Raw genomic sequence first — 25,024 nt, forward strand, 5'->3', positions numbered from 1 at the left:
AAAGCTCGAATAGAAAACATATAGAGCGAAACATAACGAGTACCTGTTGGACATAATTCGCGTGCATAACGACCAATAAAGCGAACAGAGCAATGGCCATGGCGAGAGAGCTATACTCGAGAGCAAATCTGATTCTAGGTGTGAGCATCTTCGAGAACCGTTCTTGAACCCGAATGAAGGTCTCCTCGGGATCCATCCTTGTCTATTTATACTAAACTACCTTGTCAGTTCATTAATAACTAGGGATTTAATTTCTGCTTCCGTGCCCTAGCTTTGTAAGTAACGGTTACCAGAAAGCGAAAAAAACTGTGTTCTTCAAAGAAAAGAGAATTCGGAAGAAAACAACGATGACAGCAGAGAAATTCAAAGTTCTGTTCTGTTCTGTTTCGTTCCGTGCTTTCCAAGTGAAATCTGTCTTGGGGTAATTATTATTAGATTTTTCATATTAATTGAAATCTCTAATTTATTTATTTTTTTGGTAAATAATTGAAATCTCTAATTTTACCGGGTTAGTTTGGTTAGAAGCGTGAAATGCGAGTTGAATTGATAGTGGATGATGCATTTATCACCTATCAGTCGTGGTCACCTGAGTTCTTTTGCCGAAAGCCCCCCCCTTTTAATGGGTCCCACACATCATGGGTTGAGTCGGTGTCGTCAACCGATGTGGGGTGCCGCCCACATAATACATACCAACCAAACAAAATCTATACTCTCATTTGAATTTTTATTTGGATAAATATCACTTACCACCACTCTTAACTATACAAATAACACTTACACCCCCACTTACTTAGATAATATCACTTATCTCCTCTCTCACCTAGCAAATATATCAAACACCTTCCTTCTATTAACTTTCTAGGTTAAATTTAACTTTACCGTTACATATTTTTCTAAAACACCAAAATACCATTGGCTGAATTTTTTTTTAATTTAAACCCTAAATTAACTTAATCACCCTATTAGCTAAAATACTAAATTATCCTTAATTAAGATAATTGTTAAAAATCAAAATATCATACTTAAAATCCAAAATATATTTAGTTATTAAAGCTCCAATATAGCCTTTTTATTTTAATTTTATCAAACAACTAAAAGAACATCAACTATCAAAATACAATTTCAATACTGAATTATCAAAAGGGTATGTTGGGCTTTTAATAATTAAAGGTAATTTGAATTTTAACTCTGGTGTTTTGGTTTTTAACAAATATTTTAATTGAGGGTAATTCGGTATTTTAACTGTTAGGGTGATTACAGTAATTTAGAATTTAAACTAAAAAAATATTTTTAATTAAGAGGTAGTTTGGGGTTTTAGAAAAAATATTTAATGGTAAAAATTGAATGTAAGTGAGAAAGTTAACAGAGGAGGTGTTTGATATATTTACTAGGTAAGAGAGGAGGTAAGTGGTATATTCCAAGTAAGAGAAGGATGTAAGTGCTATCTACCTTTTTTTCTTTGTGAATTTTTACTTCTTTTTTCAAAAGAAATAAACATTTCAATCATATATGCCATTTGATTGATTATAGAGTTTTTTTACATGTGGGTCATTTTAGTGGACCATAAACTAATGTTGGATACTCATAATACAATATATTATATGTGGGTCTTAAGTAGATTAACACCATTAACTATCATTAAATATATTCAAATTTCAAACGTGAATTGACCAAATTGCCCCTCAAGTTATTTAATACATTGTATTAATATATGATTTTAAAAGATATAATTATTAATTAAGCATTATTAATAATAATAATAATAATAATAATAATAATAATAATAATAATAATAATAATAATAATAATAATAATAATAATAATAATAATAATAATAATAATAATAATATAGTGTATTAAATAACTTAAAGAGCATTTTAGTCCCACCACGTTTAAAATTTGAATATACTTAACGGTCACTAACAATGTTAGTATCGTTAAGACCCATACGTAATATATTACACTAAAAGAGGACCCAACCTTAGTTTATGGTCCACTAAAGGGACCCACACATTGATTATGAAATGTTTTTTTTACTCAATTTCTTAATTTGAAATATCTTTTATGAGTATGTATGTATTACATGAGGAGAATCGAAAAAGACCTTTACCACTATAAATATTGTTAAAATGCCCATTTTATGGTTTGAAATTTTCAGTTTTTGCAACCAAACAGAATCTAAGCTGCTAATAAAAAATTTCTTCATCAACCATCAGAAAAGTAGGTAAAATATAAAGGAAAACACATATTTAAGCTGAATATTAAGGGGTATTATATTTATAAGTTCGTTGGATAAAATTTCGATGGACACATTTCTTTATTGTACACCGCAGTGCATCATCACAATGCAATACATTGGATATGCTAAGTAGAGATTAAATGAAAAAAAACCCTAGTTGTGAAACCCATTTATCCCTATACCGGCTTTTTATCTATAAACATTGTTCCAACACTCTTGTAATTTACCTCTCACTCCCTTTGTGGGAGTTGAGGAGCAAGGGCGGGACGCCGGAGACAAACGGATCACAAAGGGAGAACGGGGGGAACCACAGAAACAGAGATTCACATACCAAAACGGAACAGAAGGGAGAGGGAAACCGAGATCACCCATACACAAGCGAAGATTTGAACCAAATTCAATAAAATATTTTAGGATAAATAGAAATTTCATCCAAAATTAAACTAACAAACAGATTTACAACCATGACTAGAGATGAAGTCCGAGATTTGAAATCTCAAATTTTGAAATCTCAGCTCAAGCGAAGCCCTCTAAACTAGTTTTCCAAAGAATTAGGCAACTATAGATTAAACATGCTTCACAACTAGATTTTCTTCACTTAAATCAGTCATTTAATCTAACCTTCTATTTAGCATATTTAACTATCAATGTTATGGTAGTTAACCTTGGTGCATAGAAGATCCAAGTCCTTTGGAATTAGGGTTTTTCTCTTATATATGTGTATCCCCCCCCCCCCCCCCCCACCTCAACAACAAAAAAAAAGAAGTGTATTTTAGGTCTTCTATACGTAAGAAGTAGAGTGCAAGTTTGGGCTGATGCCCTAAGCCCTCCCTAAGCCCGAATAAGGCTTGGGCTCAAGACTTTGGCCATGAGGGAGGGCTAAGGCCAACTGCGGTGGGTCTGGGATTACTCTTTGGCCCGCCGGGCTTGTCTTGACCCATACCTGATTTTTTACCGTGACCTTCGCCCAGATTCTTACCCTAATTTTGTCCTTGATGCCTGATCTTAATAAATTAAGAATAGGGACAAAGATAAGACCAATCAAGGCCATGGGCCAAATATAGGATCAATTAGAACCAAAGACAATGTCAATCAAGCCAAAGATAGAGCCAATCAAAGCTAGAGACAAGGTCAATCGGAGCAGAGTATGGCCAATCAAGGCAAAAATGGACTTAGATTAAAATATATAGGGTTGGACTTGGGATTGCAAAAGCCCGGCCCAACCCGACCCTGTTGCAGCCCTAAAGAAGATGAGTAACAAGTGATTCCCTAGAGTAGTTTCACAACGGCAAAGAATCCAGAGGTTGCTAAATGCAGTAGGTGGAATAACCCCTGAAGTCCTTTGTTTTTGTTTATTTTTTAAATAAACCAAAGAACTGTTTAGCAAAAAAATCATTTTACAATTCCTCTAAAATTTGTCTCATCAGAAAATGTAAACAATGTGCAGTTATCCACTTTGACATTTTAATGCACCACATGTGCAACTATGATGGAAAGATCAAAAACAGCAACAGCTGAAAATATCTACATCATGGACTGATCCAGGGGTTCTGCAACAATTAAGCTCACTTCTGAGAAACATGTCTAAAATGGATAAACCATACATCTAGGTGTTAATAAGATGCAACAACCATCAAATGATAGCGAATCTCATCTTAATGTGGTGGATGGTACTTTTTCTCTTCTTTTGTTTCTGGGCTTCACAGCATCTTTCAAAGTCTTCTGTTCATTCACTTGCTGTCGTGCCCCACTCATGTCAATTGGCAAAGACCTAGAATCACAAACATCTAGAACTGGCGGCTCATTCTGGACTTCGGTAAGCCTTTGATGCCTTGAATCTTTTTGTTTCTTGTTTTGTCTCCGTATCACTGTATCACATGAAAACCTAGTAAGATCCATAAGAACTAATTGGGCATTCATGCATCACCAACAGGTTGGAAAGAAAAGCTTCCCTATAAACAATGCAATGGTTGTTGGAGGGGGGAAAATCAATATTGCATCAAAATACTGCCCATACAAGCAGTTTATATAATCCACTTAATTAAAATATGCTCTCTCAAGAGACAACATCGCACAAATTTGCAATAACAATCTCTCAGTGATCAAAAGATTCAAAACCCTCATGGAATTCAACAAATAGAAGATACATTTCAATTAAGTACTAAGAAATGCCAAGGTGTTAGTTACTTCGTATAGTTAAAATGAGAAGAACAAAATGCAAATGAGACAGAAGAATAAAAGAATAAAGGGTGGATACCAGATGAAGATAGAGAAGTTCTAAGGGAATCTAGATCAATGCCCTTCGAGTACGGATCCCTGAAGAATAAAAGATAAGAACCAATTCTAAGTGCTGACAAAGCATCAATATGACCAACAAGGTTTATGGTCAATTGCGTGAATATGTTTCAAATTCTGGATTTAAGATGGACAATAAATGCATCATAGCACCACTAAATCTATTGACAACTTGCAAAATGCTTAACATTCACACAGGTACTCAAGATAGATTTTATGCTTGTGCTCAAAGTAACATCAAACAATATCATAGCAGAATGAGAATATACCAAGTTGATGGTCCACCAATGGAACTCCTAGGATCATCACCTCCTGCTTTTGTTACATGTTGAGATGTTTGAGTTTCACTTTGACAACCATTGCTCATAGTAGGACAGCTTTCTTCTGGTTTTTCCACAAACCTCTCCACTGAATGCAAACCAGCTTCCTTCTTTACAACAGAGTGTTCTTCGGATTTCACTCTAATGTTGGGTCCATTGACATCCACAGCAACTGATGTTGGGTGACGCTTTATCTTCCTTAATGTTCTTTCTGTATTATATGCTTCAACCTAACAATTGCACTGAAAACACTCAGATTTGAAATAGAAATGATAAACCAATAAGAAGTGAAACCAAAATATTGATAAGAAGATTGAACTACCAGGTAAACAAAGCACTCCTAATTTTACAGTTAAATTCATCAGACTCTCAGCTCTCAACAAAGACAACAGTGCCTCCACCTTGTCTGCACATGCATACTCAGAAAATGTTTCCACACTAGAATGACATCTGGAAGCGTGATTATAAGACAAATGTGATCTCAATGGAAAAGTATTTCCACAGGCAGCATCAAGGAATGAGGACTAAGAAAACGTCAAGACAAATTGGTCATGTTGTCAGCATAGTTGTCACGGCGACGAGGCGATGCAAGGCGGTTTAGGCTAATTGAGGCGATCAATCGACGAGGCGCCCTCCGAGGCGTTTTTGAGGCGGTTGAGGCGTTTTAAGTGAAATTTTTAGTGTACATCTCATTCACTCTAAATCTATCATATCTTATATAATAAAAAAAACTAATATCAGACTACCTCAAGTCATCCAACATACTACAAACCGCACATAATAGATCCTAAATAAAAAGTCGCAAGAAGAAAGGAAGAGAAGAAGTTGTTTGTCGCTGGCCATTGCTTGCCGGAGTGTCGTCACGGGAATGGAAGAGAAGAAGAGAGGAAGAGAGAAAGAGATTAGGGATTAGAGTGAGAGTGTGAGACTTGAGTCAAGAACTTATTCTCTTTTGATTTTGTTTGTTTTTATTTTTATTTTAACATTTGATCACATGTAGCGTCATTATACATATGCATATAGGTTCAAACAATAGATACTTTACAATTGGAATCTCATAAGTATTTCAATATATGCCTTCGATTAGGCATCTTTCTCGTGATTTAAAAAAGAAAAAAAAAGCGGACGCCTTATTGCCTAAAAATAAGGCGACGCCAATTTGAGGTGCTCCAAAGGAGCCCAGACGCCGAGGCGACGCTTAGGCGACGCCTTGACAACTATGGTTGTCAGAAGTCACAAACAACTCATCAGGACCAACGTCATTATAAGAAAAGAGATCAAATTGAGAACATTACTCTCATAATCTACAATATTGGTAGTGGACAAGAAAAAGAAATAGAAGATATCATGAATCTAAACAATATATCAAAACATCATCAGAAGAAAAGAGATCGAATTGAAAACATTACTCTCATAATCTACAATATTGGTAGTGGACAGGAAGAAAAAAAAAAAAAAAAATCATGAATCTAAAGAATATGTTGAAGCAGGTATCTATTACCAGAATGAAGCAGTACTTGCTATAAAGATCATGGTATCCCAAGAAAACCATGAGCAGCCTTTAAACTAGTTAAGATTCCTCTAAATTTACAAATTTCATAGGTGGCAGACCCAACGTTATTGGTCTTTTAAGAATCTCCTCCTCAATTTTTGAAAGATTATCTAGTCCTAGGACTGTTAAATATCTTATGGACAAGAGATTGCTGTGTAATTGTCCCCGCCCCTCAACCGCTCCTTATTTTCTTTTTCGGAGGGGATGGGGGGTGGTCGCAATAAGAGTACGTGGATGAGATTTTTAATTCATGGAGGCAGGGCATTAAAGCCTAAGGGCCCAAGCAAGGAAGCAATACACCAGGATCTACTTGAAGCAAAACCAAATCTGATTATTTTTGAAAAGCAGTGTAGGCCTTATTTGGGTGGGTTAGTAAGGTCCATTTGAGATGTGGCTTTCGGATTAGGCTTGATAAAGTAAACGCTAGGATTGATTGCAATTCAGGAGCATTTGAACTAATCCTAAAAAGATTTGGATTTCCTCCACCCAACTTTATGTCTCACAAGCCATCTAACACAAGCCCCTGGGCCCACCTATTGTCAGGTGGGCTATGAGACAATTTTGGGGGCAGGGAGCACCCATTTGGAGAGGATCTGGACTCATCCTAAAAATGAGTTCCTGAGGGAATTTAGGAGTCTAAGGTCAATGGCCTTCTAGGGCCTCAGATTGGCTGAAGTTTGGATCAAATGACAGGTTTGGGCCATGAAAGTATTCTGAAAAATCAATGGATTATAATGGTGGGAACTGGGGCTAATAGGACAATTCATGGGGAAGACAAAGTGCAGGTTTAATGGTTGCCCAATAGAAATTCCAGATAAAATAAAAGCAGGGAAGAAGAAACTCCTAGACAGGGTACTTGATTAGCCAACACAAAAGGTAGGGCTTAAGCAGCTTGCAAGGTCCCAGACCTCAGGATAATGGAGTCCAACTCCAAATGCAGTTTGGCTCTCCCAGAGATGAAATGAGAGCAGCAGCACTTTAGCTTGACTGCACAGTAATTTACGGTAAAAAAAAACAAACTCTTCATTCATCCACGAGGGGCTTTTTATATAAAAGGCTAACAGCCGCACAATAGTCTCTTGTGGACTGAAAATAGAAACAAAGAGTCCAAAACTACTCTTAAGATAACATCCTATATCATAATAAATAATCAAACACCTCAACAACCTCCACCCCAACATAGCACAACCGGAAAAAAAAAAGTTTGGAAACAAAACATAACCCTAGATATTACTAATCCTAGAGGAGAAGACTGAAGCATCCACAAGGGGCTTGTTATATAAAAGCCTATCAGCCCCACAGTAGAGTCTCTTGTGGACAGAAAATAGAAATAAATAGTCTAAAACTAACTCTAAGATAGCATCCTACATCATAACTATAGCCTACCTTTTCTTAACTCTTAAGGCACAATTAAATAATCAAAGACCTCAACCTAGCCCCCCCCCCCCCCTTTATTCCAACAAGAAAAAAGAAAGGCAAGGAAACTAAACATAATCCTAAATAGTACTAATACTAAAGGAGAGGACCCTAATACTCTTAACTTAAATTGACCCAATGATTATAACTAATTGAACCAACAGGTAGGTCCAACCAACAGCATAAGACTAGAGTAAAACCACACACACAAACAAAAGCAAAAAAACTATGAGAAATTTTCATACTCAACCCACGTATCCAAATTTTAGAAGTACATGAAATTGGTTGGTTATGAAAGTAAACCCAGCCACTGAAGGCCAGACTCATTCATGTACCAACCTTATGTCTTCTGTAAGGAAAAAGGTCCTATTTGTAGCTAAATATGCATCAGTTTGGCCATAGGAAAATGCAGAAATAAATCCTGCCCAGAAAAAATTGTAGCAAAAAGGTCCAGAGCAAGTGCAGTTATATATATAAAAGAAACAAAGAAAAACCAAAACCTAGGATATTTTCAGAAACAAAATCTGACCTGAGAATGCAGAATAAAAAAATTGACTTCTTCCCATGAAAACTGAGAACGACAACTTCTCAGGAACTTCGAGAAATGATCCAGAGAAGATACAAAGAAGAACCACCCACCTCAAAAATCTCAAACACCGATGATACCAGCTATTCAGAAAAATTGATCCAAGATTGATCAACAGAAAATTCTTCGAACGCTAACAAATCATATATGATAAAAAGAAGACTAGTAAGATACAAAGAAGAACCACCCACCTCAAAAATCTCAAACACCGATGATACCAGCTATTCAGAAAAATCGATCCAAGATTGATCAACAGAAAATTCTTCGACCGCTAACAAATCATATATGATAAAAAGAAGACTAGTTCTCAATCTAAAACATGAACTTGCCTCTAAAAGATCCCATAAAAAGCATCAATCAATTATCCGCCCAGGAATGAGAAGAAGAACAACAGTAAAAAAAGGGAGAACAAAAGGCAGAACTTCGCAGCAGTCCTTAAAAATCTTGCTTTGATGCTATGTAAATAATAAATATAAAAAGAAGAAGAAGAAGCGAGAAATGGAGGCTGCAACTCTGAAAATTTAACTGATAGGTAAGAACCGCTCAACCTATAATATCATGCTATCATACTACTATATAAACTCAAGTTTATATAAAAGTTCAAACTCAAGTTTTGGTAATACTCTTTCACTAGACCAAAATACCTCCATTTACCCTCATTAATTACATCTTCCAAAGAGTACTCCTTTCCATAATTTACCGTCCAAATACCTTCATTAATTATTGATCTCCAACAGACACAACTCTTGGTGTTTCTTTCCAATAGGAAACATCCCTTCTCAAATTCTTTTGAAAAGAAACAACCCTTAACATGGAAGAGTCGTGAAGGGCTACAATTGCATGAGAGAGCATCTCTAAAATTTCCTCCATTGAATGGGTTACATTTCTCCCACCCATAGTTGTCACGGCGACGAGGCGATGCAAGGCGGTTTAGGCTAATTGAGGCGATGAGTTGACGAGGCGCCCTCCGAGGCTCTTTTGAGGCGGTTTTTTAAGTGAAATTTTTAGTGTACATCTCATTCACTCTAAATCTATCATATCTTATATAATAAAAAAACTAATATCAGACTACCTCAAGTCATCCAACATACTACAAACCACACATAATAGGTCCTAAATAAGAAGTCGCAAGAAAAAAGGAAGAGAAGAAGTTGCTTGTCACTGACCACTGCTTGCTTGCAGTGTCGCTGCGGGAATGGAAGAGAAGAAGAGAGGAAGAGAGAAAGAGATTAGGGATTAGAGTGAGAGTGAGAGTGTGAGACTTGAGTCAAGAACTTAATCTCTTTCAATTTTGTTTGTTTTTATTTTTATTTTAACATTTGATCAAATGTAGCGTCATTATACATATGCATATAGATTCAAACAATAGATACTTTACAATCGGAATCTAATAAGTATTTCAATATATGCCTTCAATTAGGCATCTTTCTCGTGATTTAAAAAAGAAAGAAAAAAAAGCAGACGCCTTATTGCCTAAAAATAAGGCGACGCCAATTTGAGGCACCCAAAGGAGCCCAGACACCGAGGCGACGATTAAGCGACGCCTAGGCGACGCCTTGACAACTATGCTCCCACCAAGTTCAAAACATATACTTCATTCTGCTGATTGAATTTGCTGGCATCTTTGCCAGTAAGGATAAGGTTAATACTGTTTACAGATCTGTAGATACTAAAGCTAATGGAAACCGACTCACTTTTGATCTCTATCTAGGCTGCTGCTTCTTCTTCTTCTTCTTCCATGGTATGCGAATTGTGTCTCTCTGTGTAGTTCCTGACCAAATTCATATCCATCATTTATATTGGAAAAGAATTTTGAGATGTTTGCTTTTGACCTGTTGCTCTGGTTACGGGTGTGTTATTGAACGTGAAGGGCAGGTGGGCAGGTGGGCAGGTGGGCGGGCAAGAAAGAGAGTAGAGTATATTTGTCTTGTTCCTTTTTTTGAATAATAATGGATTTCACTGTTAGATTTATTTATCCTTTTTCTTGATTAGTTTGTAGTTAGATTGATCGGATCTTGGGATGGGAACATGAAGAGGATCTGGAATTTCAGAAATTTCGCCAACTTCGAGAGTTTTACTTCAACGTTGTAGTTGTAGAGGTAGTTGCACATTGTCAAACAACATTCCTAACAGTTGGCAACGTTCCATAAAATGGAAGTTTGATGAGATTTAAGATGATTTAGTCAACAATCTATTGCTTGAGTCAAAATCAAGAACGATTGCATACCACTGCGAGAGATGGTCAGCAGCCAGCAACAAATTATTCAAGAGATTTACTGCGAACTCAAGGAGGAAAGAAATGCTTCTGCATCCACTGCAACCAAGCCATGTCAATGATATTCAGGTTGCAGAGAGAAAAAAGCTGTGATTCAGATGGAAGCCCATCAATTCAAACAGTTAGCAGACGAGATGGCCCATGGTCAGCAAGAACTTCTTGAATTGGAAGACATTCTGTATAAGAAAAATCAGGCTATTAAAGCTCTTAATTATGATGTGCAGGCCTACAAGCAGAGAATGTTCAGTTTAGAGTTCAGTGATGCAAAAGTGGAGGGTGAGATGGGTGCTTACCATCATAACACAAGCGTGATCGATAAGGATGCATCCCAAATGGAGTTTCTCCCTTATGGCTATCTTCCTTTAAGATGCACTACTGACGAAGCCTAACGGCACCCGGATATTGAGGATGATGTTGATCTTAAGAAAATATGCTTTTGGTGAAACTCCACGACCTCTGGGTGATGCCTCTCATACCCTTGAACATTTGCAGAAATTGACTGCAGAATCCCTCAGTTGGAGAGAAATCCCAGCAGCAATCTTTTGGATGGGGAATTTTCTGGCTCAAGAAATATTTTTGAGAAAGAGGTGGTTGGTAAGTCTCCAAGGCAGCCCAGGCATGCCAGGAAGTTGTCCGCTGACAGTTTAGGTTCCTTCTCCGGTACGTTCAAAAACAACTCAGTATTTTGGGATGGAAAGTCCAACGCCTGTTCCCAGCTCAAAAAAGATGAATGGATTTTGGCCGACAGAGGCTCTAATTTGAGAAAGGTTGACAATGCATCTGATTTAGGAGAGGACATGAATGACAGAGTGTTTACTATTGACTCTGTCCATCAAAGAGTATCTCATAACAATGGTGCAGAGCCCAAACCTTCTATCGGAAGCCTTAGAGATTACACTAATAATCCAGTGCATTAGTGAACCAGGCTGATATGGAGGATCTTGACATCGAAAAGCTCTACATGAGGCTTCAAGCACTTGAGGCAGACAGGGAATCAATGAAAGCGGACAGATAAAGCACAAGTAATACTACTGAAGGAAATAACTCAACAGATGTGTAAAGATATGACACCAGAAAGAAGATTCCTCCTGTGAGGAGGCCATCTCTGGTTGTGACTTGTAAGTGTTACAATGTCAATGCTAAAGGTGTTCTACTTTGACATCGACCAGATTCTTTACAGGAAATTTTCTTATTTAATTTGCTTTTACTGAACAATGGTCTTCTTTAATTTTTATTTTATATTTTTTAAATTCCTTATAGTTTGCTTATGCATATGTTGGTCTTCTTCTTTTCATCAGTCTTACATCATAGGTAGCCATAATTTAATGCAGCTCCACGTATTTTGTTTTCTTCTTTTGGGTCTTCGTAAAGAGATTTCTTCAGTTGCCAAAATCTCATGTCACAAACATAGTAAAGCTGAACAATGTGAAACTTATCAGATCTGCATAAGATGGACTTCACAGTCTGACACTTAATAAAAGGAAGAGAAAAACAGAGTGTTCTAAGTCATAGTAAAGACTAAAGAAGAACTGACATTATGTAAAAATGTGGATGCTTAAACTTCAAAATGGTATAGAGAAACCATAGGAAGCAAGAGAAAACCAGACAGGGGAAGGATCAGGTTATACCCCCACTTACCCTCAACAATTACATCTTTTTAAGAGGACTCCTTCCCAACATTTACCATCCAGATACCCTCACTAATTATTGACCCTCAAGAGACACATCTCTTAATGTTTTCTTCTGATAGGAAACATTTCATAATAACTTATTTTGAAAAGACACAATTCTTAACATGGAAGAGTCGTGAAGGGGTACAATTCCATGAGAGACACACCTCTTAAATTTCATCCATTGAATGGATTAAATTTCTCCAATCAAGTTCAAAAGATATACTTAATCAAATTGTAACTACGTGAGCTTCACAATGTTCTCCTTTCTTCCACAGTTTTCATCCAATTTGACACAAGCAATTAGCAATGCTATGTAGGTTTGAACGCATGCTACCTGGGTTCAGACAAGAAAAAGGAGAAGAAGAAAAACAAAGGGACGAAAAAGCCCACATAAACATGCAGCCATGGAATTGCTACGAGTGCTATCACATCAATGCATCTTTTCTCTCAATGATCGTCTTCTCTATTTGGTGTTTGCAGGTATATATGTATAGAGCTTGTTAATTGCCAAGTTATGATGGATAGGCGGTGGGGGGCCCCTTTGCCCCCCCCCCCCCCCCCCCCCCCCCCCCCCCCCCCCCCCCCCCCCCCCCCCCCCCCCCCCCCCCCCCCCCCCCCCCCCCCCCCCCCCCCCCCCCCCCCCCCCCCCCCCCCCCCCCCCCCCCCCCCCCCCCCCCCCCCCCCCCCCCCCCGTACCCCCCCCCCCCCCCCCCCCCCCCCCTGAATGAGGTTAGTTAGCAGGTGGACTACATCTCAAGGAGAAAAACGAGACTTTGAATAAAAGTTGAATAAGAAACAATATAATCTACCGAGGGTGATTCCACGGCTACCCAAGAGCAATGGCTCTCACAAAACTCTCCTATATCCTTTCTACTCATCCTCCCCCTATTTATAGCAATTACATTCCATCGAATTAATTAACAAAATCAGCCTACTGAGTAGGACTCTTCAAAAGAAACCTAACGAATGTAACTCTAACCTAGATGTATTATGACTCTTGACTCTCTAAATCTAATTCTAATAACCTAACGCGAGGACTCTTCATGACCCTCTCTAATCCTGCCGAGGCCCGCCGCCGAATGCACTAGGACTCGCTGAAAACGACAGACCTCTTCACTCTCAACGCAATCGTTCCTGGGAGTGCTTTCCTTGTCGAATATAGACTCTTGATATCGGGGCTTATCAACTCCCTCCAAAAGTTTCACCTTGTCCTCAAGGTGAAAACGGAAAGTGGGACGTATTTCAGCATAAGATTCCCAAGTATTTTCACAAGGCGGCAGTCCTTTCCATTGAATCAAAACCTCCAGCAACCCTTGAGTAGAGAAACGAATGTTGAGCAAGGCCGGTGTGAGCTGCAACTCGCCATTTCCCCGCAAACAAGTTGGAAGCGGCGCGGCAATGTGCTGCCCCAGTGCGCTCAACCGGAAACGGAAACACCGGGTGGATCCGGAATCATCGAAACGAGACGAAGGCGACGGTCCCACCGGCTCAATGATCGGTACGGCCCATAGTAGCGATGGTGAGTTTCTCATTGGGCCGTTTGGCGAGTTTCTGGAAGCGATAAGGTTGTAGCTAAGAAAAACTTCATCCCCCACTGATAATGCACTTCCCTACGCTTTGAATCCGCGGAATGCACATCCTATTTGGGCCACCCGCAGATTTGTTTGAGATCCTCCAACACCGATTGCGCTTTCGGAGGAACACATCAACCTCATCCACTTTAGATCGACCATCCTCCCAACACGAAGAGAGGGGGGTCTCGCCCATACACAACCCGAAAGGGAGTCATTTTTGTGGCTGAATGAAACGTCGATTGAACCAATATTCGGCCCACGGTAACCAATTAATCCAGCCTTCGGTTGGCGAGCGCAAAACATCGTAGGTAAATTTCAAGGCTGGGATTTACCACCTCTGTTTGACCATCGGTTTGAGGATGGTAGGCACCGCTGAACTTGAGGTTGGTACCCGCTAATTTAAAAGCTCCATCCAAAAATTACTAAGGAAGACACGATCTCGATCGGAGACGATGGTTCGAGGGAACCCATGCAAGCGGATAACCTCCTGCTGAACGAGATAGCCACATCCTTGGCGGAATAAGGGTGTGAAAGAGCGATGAAATGCGCGACTTGGATAGCCGGTCAACTACAACAAGCACGGTATCTCCACTCTTAGTCCTGGGTAACCCACCAATAAAATCCATGCTAATGTCTTCCCAAATGCGATCTGGAATTGGTAGTGGTTGAAGGAGTCCAGCGGGTTTCATGGCTTGATATTTACTGCGCCGACAAGCATCACAACTAGCCACAAATCGAGGACAGCAGCCTTCATTCCTACCCAGATACCACAGCGCTAATCGCCCGTAAGTCCTCAAAACCCCGAATGCCCACCGAATGGGGTAGAATGATACTCGAAGTAATTTGGGAATTAATGGTGACCCATCGGGGATGACTAACCGATTCTTATAGAGTAAGGTGCCCTTTTGAAGCGGTAGTGGGGTAGTCCTGGGATCCCTTCAGAAGGCTTGAATGATCTTCGGTAACGGTCCGAGGCGGACCGATCTAGTCCCTCACTTTCCCGCAAGTTGCGTGCATCGAAAAAGAAAAGAGAAGAAAAAAAAAAACAAACAAAAGAAGAACTTTTGTTGATCAAGAGCCAAAGAAAAAAGACGAGACGAAAGCCCCACAAGAAGAAAAAAATACATAGTAAGAAGAGGGCGAGGGACAACACCCAAGCAAGGAACAAAACACCCACCCAAAAGAAGCACCACAAAAAAAAAGAAAAGAAGGCAGGAGGAAAAACAAAAACAAAAGAGGGAGAAACAAAGAAAGAAACAACAAAAACAAGAAGAAGACCAAAAACGGAGAGAAGAAGAAAACAAAACCAAAAAGACACAAGAAAAAAAGGGGAAAGGCACAGAAACACAAAAACCAAAGAACAAAAAAAAAAGGAAAACAGAAGTGATAAAGGAGAGAGACCAAAAAAGAAAAGCCAAAAAAGGAAAAAGGGACCAAACAAGAAAAGACCACCAAACAAAGAAGAAAGAAAGAAAAAGCAAAAGAAAAAAAAGAGAAGGACAAAGAAAAAACAAAAGAGAAGGAACAAGGAAAAGAAAGAGGGGAAAAAAAACAAAGAAAAAGGAAGAAAAACAGGAAGAGAAAAAAAAGAAAAGAAAAAGGAAAGAGGACAAAGAAAAAACAGAGAAGCAAGATATATCAATGCACCCAAATTGAAAGAAAAATGCACAAAGAAAAAAAAAAAAACCAAAAAAAAGAAACCAACACAAGACAAAAAAACAGAAAAAAGCAAGCAGGGGGGAAGACCCAAAAGAGGATAGAGTGCAAGACCCAATAAAACCGCCAAGACACAAAACAACAGAAAAAAAAAAAACCCAAGAGAAACCAAGAAAGAGAGGAGAAAGAGAAAGGAAGGGAAAACGAAAGAAAAGGAAAGGTGTGGAAGAAAACAGGAGGAGAGGAAGAAAAGAGGAAAAGGAAAAAACCCAAAAAGAAAAAAAAAAAAAAAAAAAAAAAAAAAAAAAAACAAGAGAAAAAAAGAAAAAGCCAGAGACAAAAAGAACAAAAAACAAAGGAGAAAAAAAGAAAAAAAAAAAAAAAAAAAAAAAAAAAAAGGAAAAAAAAAAAAAAAAAAAGAAAAAAAAAAAAACAGAAGAAAAGAAGAAAAAACAAGAAAAAAAAAAAAAGATAATAAAAGAAAAGAAAAAAAACAAAAGAAACAAAAATGAAAAAAAACCCCAAAGAAAACAAAAAAAAAAAAAAAAAAAAAAAGAAAACCAACAGATGAAGAACAAAAAAAACAAAGAAGACGGAGAAGGACGGGTGTAGGGGGCTATCCAAACACTCTCACAAAAACAGCTGTTAAAACTACTTTTTGATAATGTCAGATCTAAGCTCCCTTGTGGTTTTCTTCTTAATGCATAGACACAACTTTTTTACCAAAAATAGAAGAAAGGAAAAAGCTAAAAAAAAATTACATACACACACACTCTCTCTTATAATGGATCCATATAAAAAAGAGAGACAAAAGGAAGGGAAAAATATATTATAACGATAATTATTTATGCCTTTTATATAATTAATGATATTACATATCATAACCAGTACTTTGTGAAATTGCTACTACCACTTCACTTCAAACGGTGTTAAGTCTTTTTCATATTATTTAATAATAGTAGAAAAATAATTTAGTTAAAGATTAAATTATACTAAACACCACTCATGGGTTTTTGGGCAACCATTCACAATGCTAAAACCCTACCCAAGAGAACTCTTCTCTCCCAGCAAGCTCAGCTTGCTCCCTACTCCATAATTTCATGTCTCCCCCCAATTCCCTCCTCCCCCTCTTACATAACAAAACATTCCTAACAACCTCTTACACCTCACCCCAATCCTCTCTTGCCAAATGGACCATCATCTCTGCTTCTCTGCTAACAGCAGGGTAGTGGGCTGCTGTCCAATAAAAGTAGGCCACCTGTCCCTTCTGTCCCTTGTATGTCTGGTTGAGATTGATCCCCTGTAGCCACTGGAGATGATCCCATGTCCCCCCCCCCCCCAATTCTTGCGTTTACACACTCGAGTTATTAAGGGCTTATCACAAAGCAGAGATGATATTGAACGCCTCTCTTTTTCTCTCTGTTGGTCAGCTCTCATCCTTCAAATAGTTTAAAAAATTTTAACAATACTTCTTTAAAAAGAGAAATAGAATATACGATTACCTGACAAGATGCTAAACTAATGATGCAATTTTACATGAAATATTTTCATGTCTAATCATAACAAAGACAAAATCAGACGTGCATTTGCAAGTGAGGTTGTATTAGTCCAATATAAATAAGCAAAACAAGGGAATACTAGAAGGCAACAGAAAGGCAAAAAGGCCCCCCGACCAAGTAACCTTGACATTTGAGCCTGATGCTAATCCGATGTCAGGATCCAACGCTAATCTGATACCAAGATCATAAAGGTGTTTCTGTAATGGTTCCTTGTTATTTTGGTCTTATGTGTACACAAGCCTTGGACTTCATTGTAATCTTCTTTATCTAACTATTTATATATACTTTCAACATAATCAATATCACCCTTGACAATTTCACATTTTTATAAGCTTTGAGCATTTGCTATGTGATTGTTCGATATTGAAATAAACCCACTCCCAAATCTTCAAAAACTGGTTTTCAAAATTCCAAGGTAAACATTTTGCATCAATTTAGCTAAACTACTGTGCCAGGAACTCAGATTCTGTACGGGAACCCTGGACTTCTCACTTGACATGATTTAGCAACTGTATGCAAGAAACAAAAGCAGGTTTCACAATTGCTCAGAGGCCAAACTCAGCCCTCAGAAGTTACACAGCAGGAAAAATTGGAAAAACTTGATTAAACATGAAAATACTTTGTAGATTTCCAATTCAGGTCTTTGAAGACACATCTGTGTAGTAGAAAACAGTCTTATTAATCATTGAACATCAAGCGAATAATAAATCAATGGAAAAAGGTCAGAAAGAGACTCACAGCATTTTTTATTTTGCTTGTTATATCAGTGGCTTTAACAGAAGCAATACGCAAACACTGCATAACCACACTCTGCATGATACCCTCTCCGCCAGCCTTTTGGATTGCGCAGACATCGCCATTGGAATTCAATGTAGCAGTCATCCTTCCTCCCATTACAGCCTCTTCATAGTGAGTAGGATCTATTGCCTACACAGCCACCCACTGTCTCATTAATCAGAAAAAAAAAAAAAAAAACAGATTCAAATTCAATAAGCATTTTAGAGAACAATTGAGGATTAAAGAAAAGTTTTAAGTTCTTAGTATCCCTACCACAATATCACCATTGCCAAAAAATGCAAAGGTTACTGCTATGGGAAGATGATGTATTATCAGAGGAAGTGGCTCCTTCACCTACCAAAATTCAAAAGAAAATGCGTAGTTAAAGTATATATACATATATCATAATCAGCAGCTTGATCACAAATTTATCACTTGTCAGGGATATAAGGTGAGTACTTAGCTGGTTAGGTAATGTACTAGATTTCTTACTGTAAGCAAGGTAAGAAATTTTGCTAGTTCTGGTACCTACTGAGATGACCGAAATTTGCGAAAATTTAGGAATCTTCTTTTCAGCTTCGCTCTTAATTTCGGTAGGTTTTTTTAGTTATTTTGGCCTACTTTCCGGTATCCAGCCCAACTTGAGGCTAATAAACACAAGTGTTATTTTTGCCTAAAACCTAATCCAAAGCGATGTTCTTGATCGGCAAATGCTCGGCTATATACAGGGAAAACTATAAGTCAAGGACATGAATTTTGACCAACGTAAATATGGATATTATGCAAAACAACACTAAGATTTTAATTAAAATGCAACAACAAATACAAGAAGTAGAATTCAATATACAAGTATGTGTCGGGTTGGATCCATCCCGTGGGTCATGTAGGAGTACCCTGAATACTGGACATAAGCATGCCATGACATGGAACAAATAAGCTTATCCATATAGTTCGTCGCTCGCATAACTAGTTGTGCTGGTCTGGTCATAATGTGCATCCAAAGATGGAGTCCATGAATGATACACTTGATCCATCTCCTTACCCATATGCAAACATGCTACCACAATTTCTACCCAAAAAAAACAAAACATGCTACCACAATCAGAAGATAAACCAACATATGCTCCACCATATCCATGTCCATAGCCATAGGCTCTGTATGGTACAACTCCTTGGAATTTTCAAGATTTCAGCATAATTTCTGAAACTTGACCAAAATTTCACTGAAATCTGAAACTTTTCAATTTTGGTGCATTTCAGCCAGTAAATTTGCCTAGTTTCGCCAAACGTGATTACTAGGATAGTTATAATATAAAACAACGGATTGGTTTTTATGTAGCTTGAATGATGTATGCTTTAGTATTTGTGTGTTGCTGCCTGTTTTATTAATCACAGCATCATATGATTGGAGTTCTAAGCTGCTGCCATATTGTGTATCACAGGTCGTATGTATTTCACATATTGAACAATTTTGTTTCCATTAAAGAAAAACCCCAGGATTTTGGGAGTGAGAAGTGAACCACATTTCAGTAGATGTTACGAGGAGATGAAGGATAAAAGTCCCATGAATCAAAACCGGCAGCCAGATGCAAATCTAAGGTTTTCGATGAGTAAAACTTTGTTATGTGAGAAATCATACTTCCATAGTAATAGAAGTGAAGTGGGCATAATTATGGAAAAAGATCTAAAGAATGATGCAGTTGATGTCCAAAGACAGAAAAATGGGATTATATCTATCAAACAATTGTTGGAGAAAGAGGGAGTCAATATTCTTTGCACTTGTGCACCACAAGTAGGATTGGATGTAAGTAGTAAATGCTAATCTTGGGGACACATGTAAGATGAGCACCTCAGGTGGATGAATTATCACTTCTTGACCATCCTCTCCGCCTACCGTACATTCAGGCCTTCGGAATGTTAAGAGTGCAGCCAAAGCAGCAACATTAGCAGCATCCACAAGATTCCTGAAAGCCGATAGATAAATATTACCGTGACATGACTGAACTCTAAATAAATTAACACTATATCCAACAAGACAGGCTTTACAACATACCCTCCATTATCCAAAATGTGCAGATCAACACGGATGGACCATGCAAACTTCCCAGCAACAACACAAAGTGATTCTGTATCGATAGCCCTGCTCTCCCTACAAGTGTACATCCAAACTTTCAAATAGTCTAAGATTCTATGAGAAGTAGCACTTAGTAAAACCAAAAGGAACTAAAAAAGAAAAGGAACAATAACAACTTAGGAAGAGTGGTCAAAAAAAAGAAAAAAATCAATATGAGAAGCAACCAAAATGATACTCATATCCATGGTCCTAAAATTTGAATGGTATGTGGAAAGGTCTAATTTAGGTCTCATGTTACATAAAAGGGAAAAATAATAATTCCTACAAAATAAACTTTCATTTATAACGGGGCGGAGCGGATGAAATGGAGGGGGGCCGAAGAGGGGCAAGGGGACCCACGAGGCCCATTCAGAATATATTATTATATTTTAATGTATAGTCTACATTAAAAATTAGGTAAATTAATAGAAAATTCGTTAGTGTGAGAGAGAGAAAGGAATAATTTGAGAAAGATGGGAATACCGAGTGGAGAAGATTTAGGAAAATTACAAAGTTGCTAACTACTTCAATATTTTGTAAGAAAAAAAAAAAAAAAAAAAAAAAAGAAAAAAAAAAAGAAAAAAGAGAAAAAAGAGAAACAGACGGAGAGAAAAAACCCAAACAGGAAAAAAAGAGAGAGAAAAAACTCAATAAATGGAGGGGGGCAAAAGGGATACAAAAGAGAAATGGAAAGGTCTCCGTCTATAAATACCTATTAGTATTTATTCTATTTGTCTTTGAAGGTGAAGGGGGGTTTGTGTGATCGATGTATTCCTTTAAAACTCAAACAAATGTTCTATAGGACCAGACCATCATTCAACCAGCATGATGTATAGTGCAAAGAGTTAGGCTGCTAAAAGCATCATATATATAGATAAACTACATGTGGCAGAAATGAGGATGCTAAGATGGAAGAGTGGCAAAACTAGAAAGGATAAGGTAAGGAATGATCATATTAGAGCTGGTTTAGGAGTAGCTCTGATAAATGATAAGCTACAAGAAAATCGATTGAGGTGGCACGGCCACATTAGGAGGCCTTTGAATGCCCCTAGACATATAAGTGATTTAATCCACATCTAAGGAACTAGAAAAGCTAGGTGCAGTTCTAAAATAACCTTAGAAGAAGTGGTGAGGAAAGATATGCATGGCTTGGGCCTTGTATCTGGTATGGCCTCAAATAAAGCTTATTGGAAGGCAAGGATCCATGTAGTAAACCCCACTTAGTAGGGATAAGGGTTGTTCTTGTTGTTGTTCCACTTCCACCTATCCTTCTTCTACTTCTACTTCTACTTCTACTTCTACTTCTACTTCTTCTTTTTGTGTGTGTGGGGGGGGGGGGTGGAATATGAAAAACAAGCATAACTGAGCATGGTTGAGAAAAGAAAAGAATATCATATGATGGACTAGAGTCCTCCCAAGGTGGCAATTGTATCATTGACAAAGCCGCCACCAGGCTCACCACTCTTCTTTTCCAGAAAAGCCAATAATTTTTTTCTTAATTTATGGTTGTAGGCCTAAACAATGATGGGAATAATCAAAGCCTAATTAAGCTTGGCTGCCATCATAATTTTGGAGATTTTGGAAGTAAAATCATCAAATAAGCAAAAGCCGAGAATTCTTTATGCATAACTAAAGCATTATTCATTAGAATCTTATACCAGTAAGTTTTAGATGACGATGTAGTCAAAGAAGCAAGGATTCACCTTAGACCCCGGTCAATTATACGTCCCAATTCCACTGCAGACTCCCCAGGACGCCCTATCTCAAACGAAGGGTCTGCCATTGGTGAGAATTCAGTAAATATTGACAGAGAACCTTCATTTGGCCTATCTCTGTAAGGTTGTGACAGTTGCGAAGTCACAACCCCCATAACACGAGTCTGACCTAGTTGTACCTCTGATGAACCATCCTCTCTGCAGATTCAATAAAACTATATTCAGGAAAAGAAGAAAAAAAAAAAAGGAAAGAATTGTTGCTTTACAAGCAGGCTACGTACTATATATGTTTATTTTCCCTTCACCTATCCCACAGAAAGTATTGGATCATGAGAGCCAAAGTACTACAAAGAACTCCTCAACCAGGTAATATGTGGACCATATACAACAACTATGACAGAAAAATCAATGCCAAGATACAAGATATTCCACAGGTTCCAATGTAATATCTATTCATCTCTGACAGTTTGACAAGCATCATGGTACACCATTCAAGTTCCAAGGATATCATAGCTATGCTCTCTTATAATCCAGTTGACAAGGTTTTGTAATATCATTGTTTAGATAATTCTTACACTATAGATTGGATGCAAGCCATTTCTGAGTTACCATTTTGAAAGAAAACTGTGTAAATCATGATCTTAAAATATATAAAATTAGATAAAAGAAACATATGAAGTAGAATCAACAGTAACTTAGCTACTTCAAAACAACATCTGTCCACCTAGAGTTCGCTACCAGTCATAACAAGAATGTGTTAGTTCTTGAAGCTGGTGATTGGTGAATATAGAGTTCTGTTACATTCATATGTTCATCTACTAAAAATCATATTTTTCTAAAAGTGTTTTCACTTCTAGACTGGCAGATGTAGGACACTCAAAAGTGCATATATAGTCAGCCAAGACAAAAGGCTCAACCAAACCTCTCTCTCTCAAAGAATAGAACATATAAAAATCTAAGGAAAAAAAGAAGACTTTTTTAATTGATATGAGAAATTGGTTCAGGAGTTCAGCCATAAAAGGCTCAATAATTAAGATAGATTGAGTGTATAACCATTGTATAAATAATGCAAACATGAAAGCCCCCCACAAGCCACGACTACCTGAACCTGATCATGCCATCCCTAAGGCAGTAGTGGGGGGGGGGGGGGGGGGAATCATACGAAAAGAAACATCTTTGTGTCAAGAAATCAAACATACCTTCCGAAACTAATGGTTAACTGGCGATAGTCGAAAGGTCGACGTCCATCAACTCTGAGGTCTGAAAGCAAGGCATTCTCGATGAATTTCTTCTCATTGACTGTCATACGCCAAGTGTTGGAAAATCTCTGTTCCATCTTGAACTTTTTGCAATCCAAAGATGGTAGAGGAAGTTTATAGCTGTCAAAGTGAAGGGAAAAAAAAAAAAGCTTTCTCAGAAAACTATTCAACTATGAAAATAAGTATCATAAGCAAACTTAGTATCCAAACTAAATACTTAGCGGGAATGGGGGGAAATTGAAAATTAATGGGGATGAAAGAGAAAAGCGGGGAAGGTTGAACTGGAAATACATGAAAACAGAGCCAGAAGAAGAAACTAGCAGCTCCAGTAACACGGAATCACTCCAAAGGAAAAGAAGAAGAAGAGGAAGTCGCAGCAGCAGCAAAAAAAACTCACTATTGACACTCCCGGGATAAGAAACAGAGGAAGTAATCACTGCCATTGTCGTAGAAGAAGAAGAGACAAAGAGAAGGAGAATGGGAAAGACATACCTATTCGGTGTTTGTGGTTGCTCGTGCTGGACGACTTGCAGCGACGAGAGAGAGTGAGAAGAAGAGGAGCCGAATCCCTGAGACGGACGAAAAGGGTTCGCAGTGACTTCGCACTTGGGACAAACATAAAGACCATTATACCCTTGGGTGAAAAGACTTTATCTATCCTTCCTTTCTCCATTAGACTTGTTCTACGATAAACCCTTCAAGATTTTAGATAGATGCGATGAATGAAACTGGAAAATATAGAAGAAACAAAGAAGAGAATGAAAAAACCTTCAGAACAAAGACAGAAATGGAAACAGTAAAATCTTACAGATCCATTACACAGAACTCATCTATCTACCACTACCAGGCCATCAAAACTGGAAGATGCAATTTGGATTTTTCAGATAATAAGAGAACAGAGAAGGGAAACAAAACCCAGAAAAGGGAATTTTTAGAACTCAGAATGGTATCAATCAGTAGGTATGAGTGGTGGGATAGTAGATAAGTGAAGCAGATGAACATGGGAATGCTGAGAGTTACAATAAAGAAGACGAGAAGATCATGCGAAATTTACATACGGAATTTATCCCAGTTGGATCATGCATCCCAAGTGCTCCAAGAAAACAGATGGGGAACTCTTAAGACTCTTTATAGTTTCTGATTCCGCTGCTACCTCTTCTTCAGTTGGAATCGATAATATAGGGAATCATCGAGCAGCAAGTTCGTTTTACGTCCTGACAGGAATTAAGAACGTCGGGTTCAAACTCGACAGTGCAACCTGGACTACTTAATACGACTGAGTTGTGTGAAGTTGCAGACTACTTAAGGCCTGAGGGAGAATGCTTGCGATTGAGAAACAAAAAGATGTGAGATGCCAGGTGGAGGGTATTCAATGAAGATGGTGATGTTATGGAGAATCCTTCACCCACCTGCTAAATGGGAGTAATTAGGTCATTTCACTAAAAGGAAAATTATTTTAACCAATTAAAGTTAAAATAATTTAAATAAAAATAACTTGATTTTTGAGGCAATAGTGTATAATCATTTGTTTATCATGCAAACTCTAGGTTAATTATACATAACTTTTCTTTTTCCATGTGTGTGTTATCTAATAAATTTTTGAAACCAATAATAAATAGACAATTAAGTTTTAAAAAATAAAAATGATTTAAGGGCATTCAGTATAATGGATTGAACTTTTTGTCCAACTTGTCTATTTGATTTGATAAAGGATATTCAAGTAATCTCGTAATATTTGAACTAACGTGTCCAACAAGAGTCTAACTTTGGGAAATTGCTTCAATATCAACGGCCGAGATTAAAATCTAGATCGATATTTTAATCCGGCGGTCAAAATTGTGTTGCTTGACAGTCCTACATATTAAATGCACAGGATTGAAGCAAAAATTCCTATCTTTGGAGTGTCTTTATTTTTTAAATATAAAGTAGGGTGTCAGAATTTAAAACCCTCTCTTTGGAGGTACTAACACAATTTTATCTTCTATTTTTATGATTTTATTTACTTTTCTTATTTC

The 25,024-nt window shown here is 37.7% G+C and overlaps 2 protein-coding genes and 1 pseudogene across 5 annotated transcripts in view; 1 reads left to right on the top strand and 2 right to left on the bottom strand.

The window, feature by feature from the left end:
• Nucleotides 1-408, bottom strand: part of LOC149005695 (S3 self-incompatibility locus-linked pollen protein) — a 35,624-nt gene extending 35,216 nt beyond the window's left edge. For all 3 annotated transcript variants that reach the window (XM_089168789.1, XM_089168790.1, XM_089168788.1), the window contains exon 1: nt 44-408. In XM_089168789.1, the coding sequence (XP_089024915.1) occupies nt 44-196 (153 nt within the window). In that variant the 5' untranslated portion in view covers nt 197-408. The remainder of the gene's footprint in view (nt 1-43) is intronic.
• A 3,146-nt stretch (nt 409-3,554) lies between these two features.
• Nucleotides 3,555-23,608, bottom strand: LOC149005696 (exosome complex component RRP45A-like). Of its 2 annotated transcripts, XM_089168671.1 has the most exons (10): nt 23,502-23,608; nt 22,950-23,129; nt 21,739-21,948; nt 19,976-20,071; nt 19,772-19,886; nt 18,196-18,276; nt 17,884-18,072; nt 4,804-5,084; nt 4,497-4,555; nt 3,555-4,107 (listed from the first exon to the last, which is right to left on the bottom strand). In XM_089168671.1, exons 2-10 carry the CDS (start codon nt 23,084-23,086, stop codon nt 3,890-3,892), a joined length of 1,386 nt encoding a protein of 461 aa, XP_089024797.1. In that variant the 5' UTR covers nt 23,087-23,129; nt 23,502-23,608; the 3' UTR covers nt 3,555-3,889. The 2 variants fall into 2 exon arrangements, with proteins under 2 accessions (XP_089024797.1, XP_089024798.1); XM_089168672.1 differs by lacking the exon at nt 4,497-4,555 and having other exon boundaries at nt 3,951-4,107.
• On the top strand, nt 10,437-11,842 carry LOC149005697 (myosin-binding protein 7 pseudogene; annotated as a pseudogene).
• Nucleotides 23,609-25,024: the final 1,416 nt, after the last annotated feature.

Source organism: Hakea prostrata, chromosome 9 (assembly GCF_041222555.1).
Source record: "Hakea prostrata isolate BN-2017 chromosome 9, UWA_Hpros_2, whole genome shotgun sequence".
In the NCBI taxonomy this organism is placed as follows: domain Eukaryota; kingdom Viridiplantae; phylum Streptophyta; class Magnoliopsida; order Proteales; family Proteaceae; genus Hakea; species Hakea prostrata.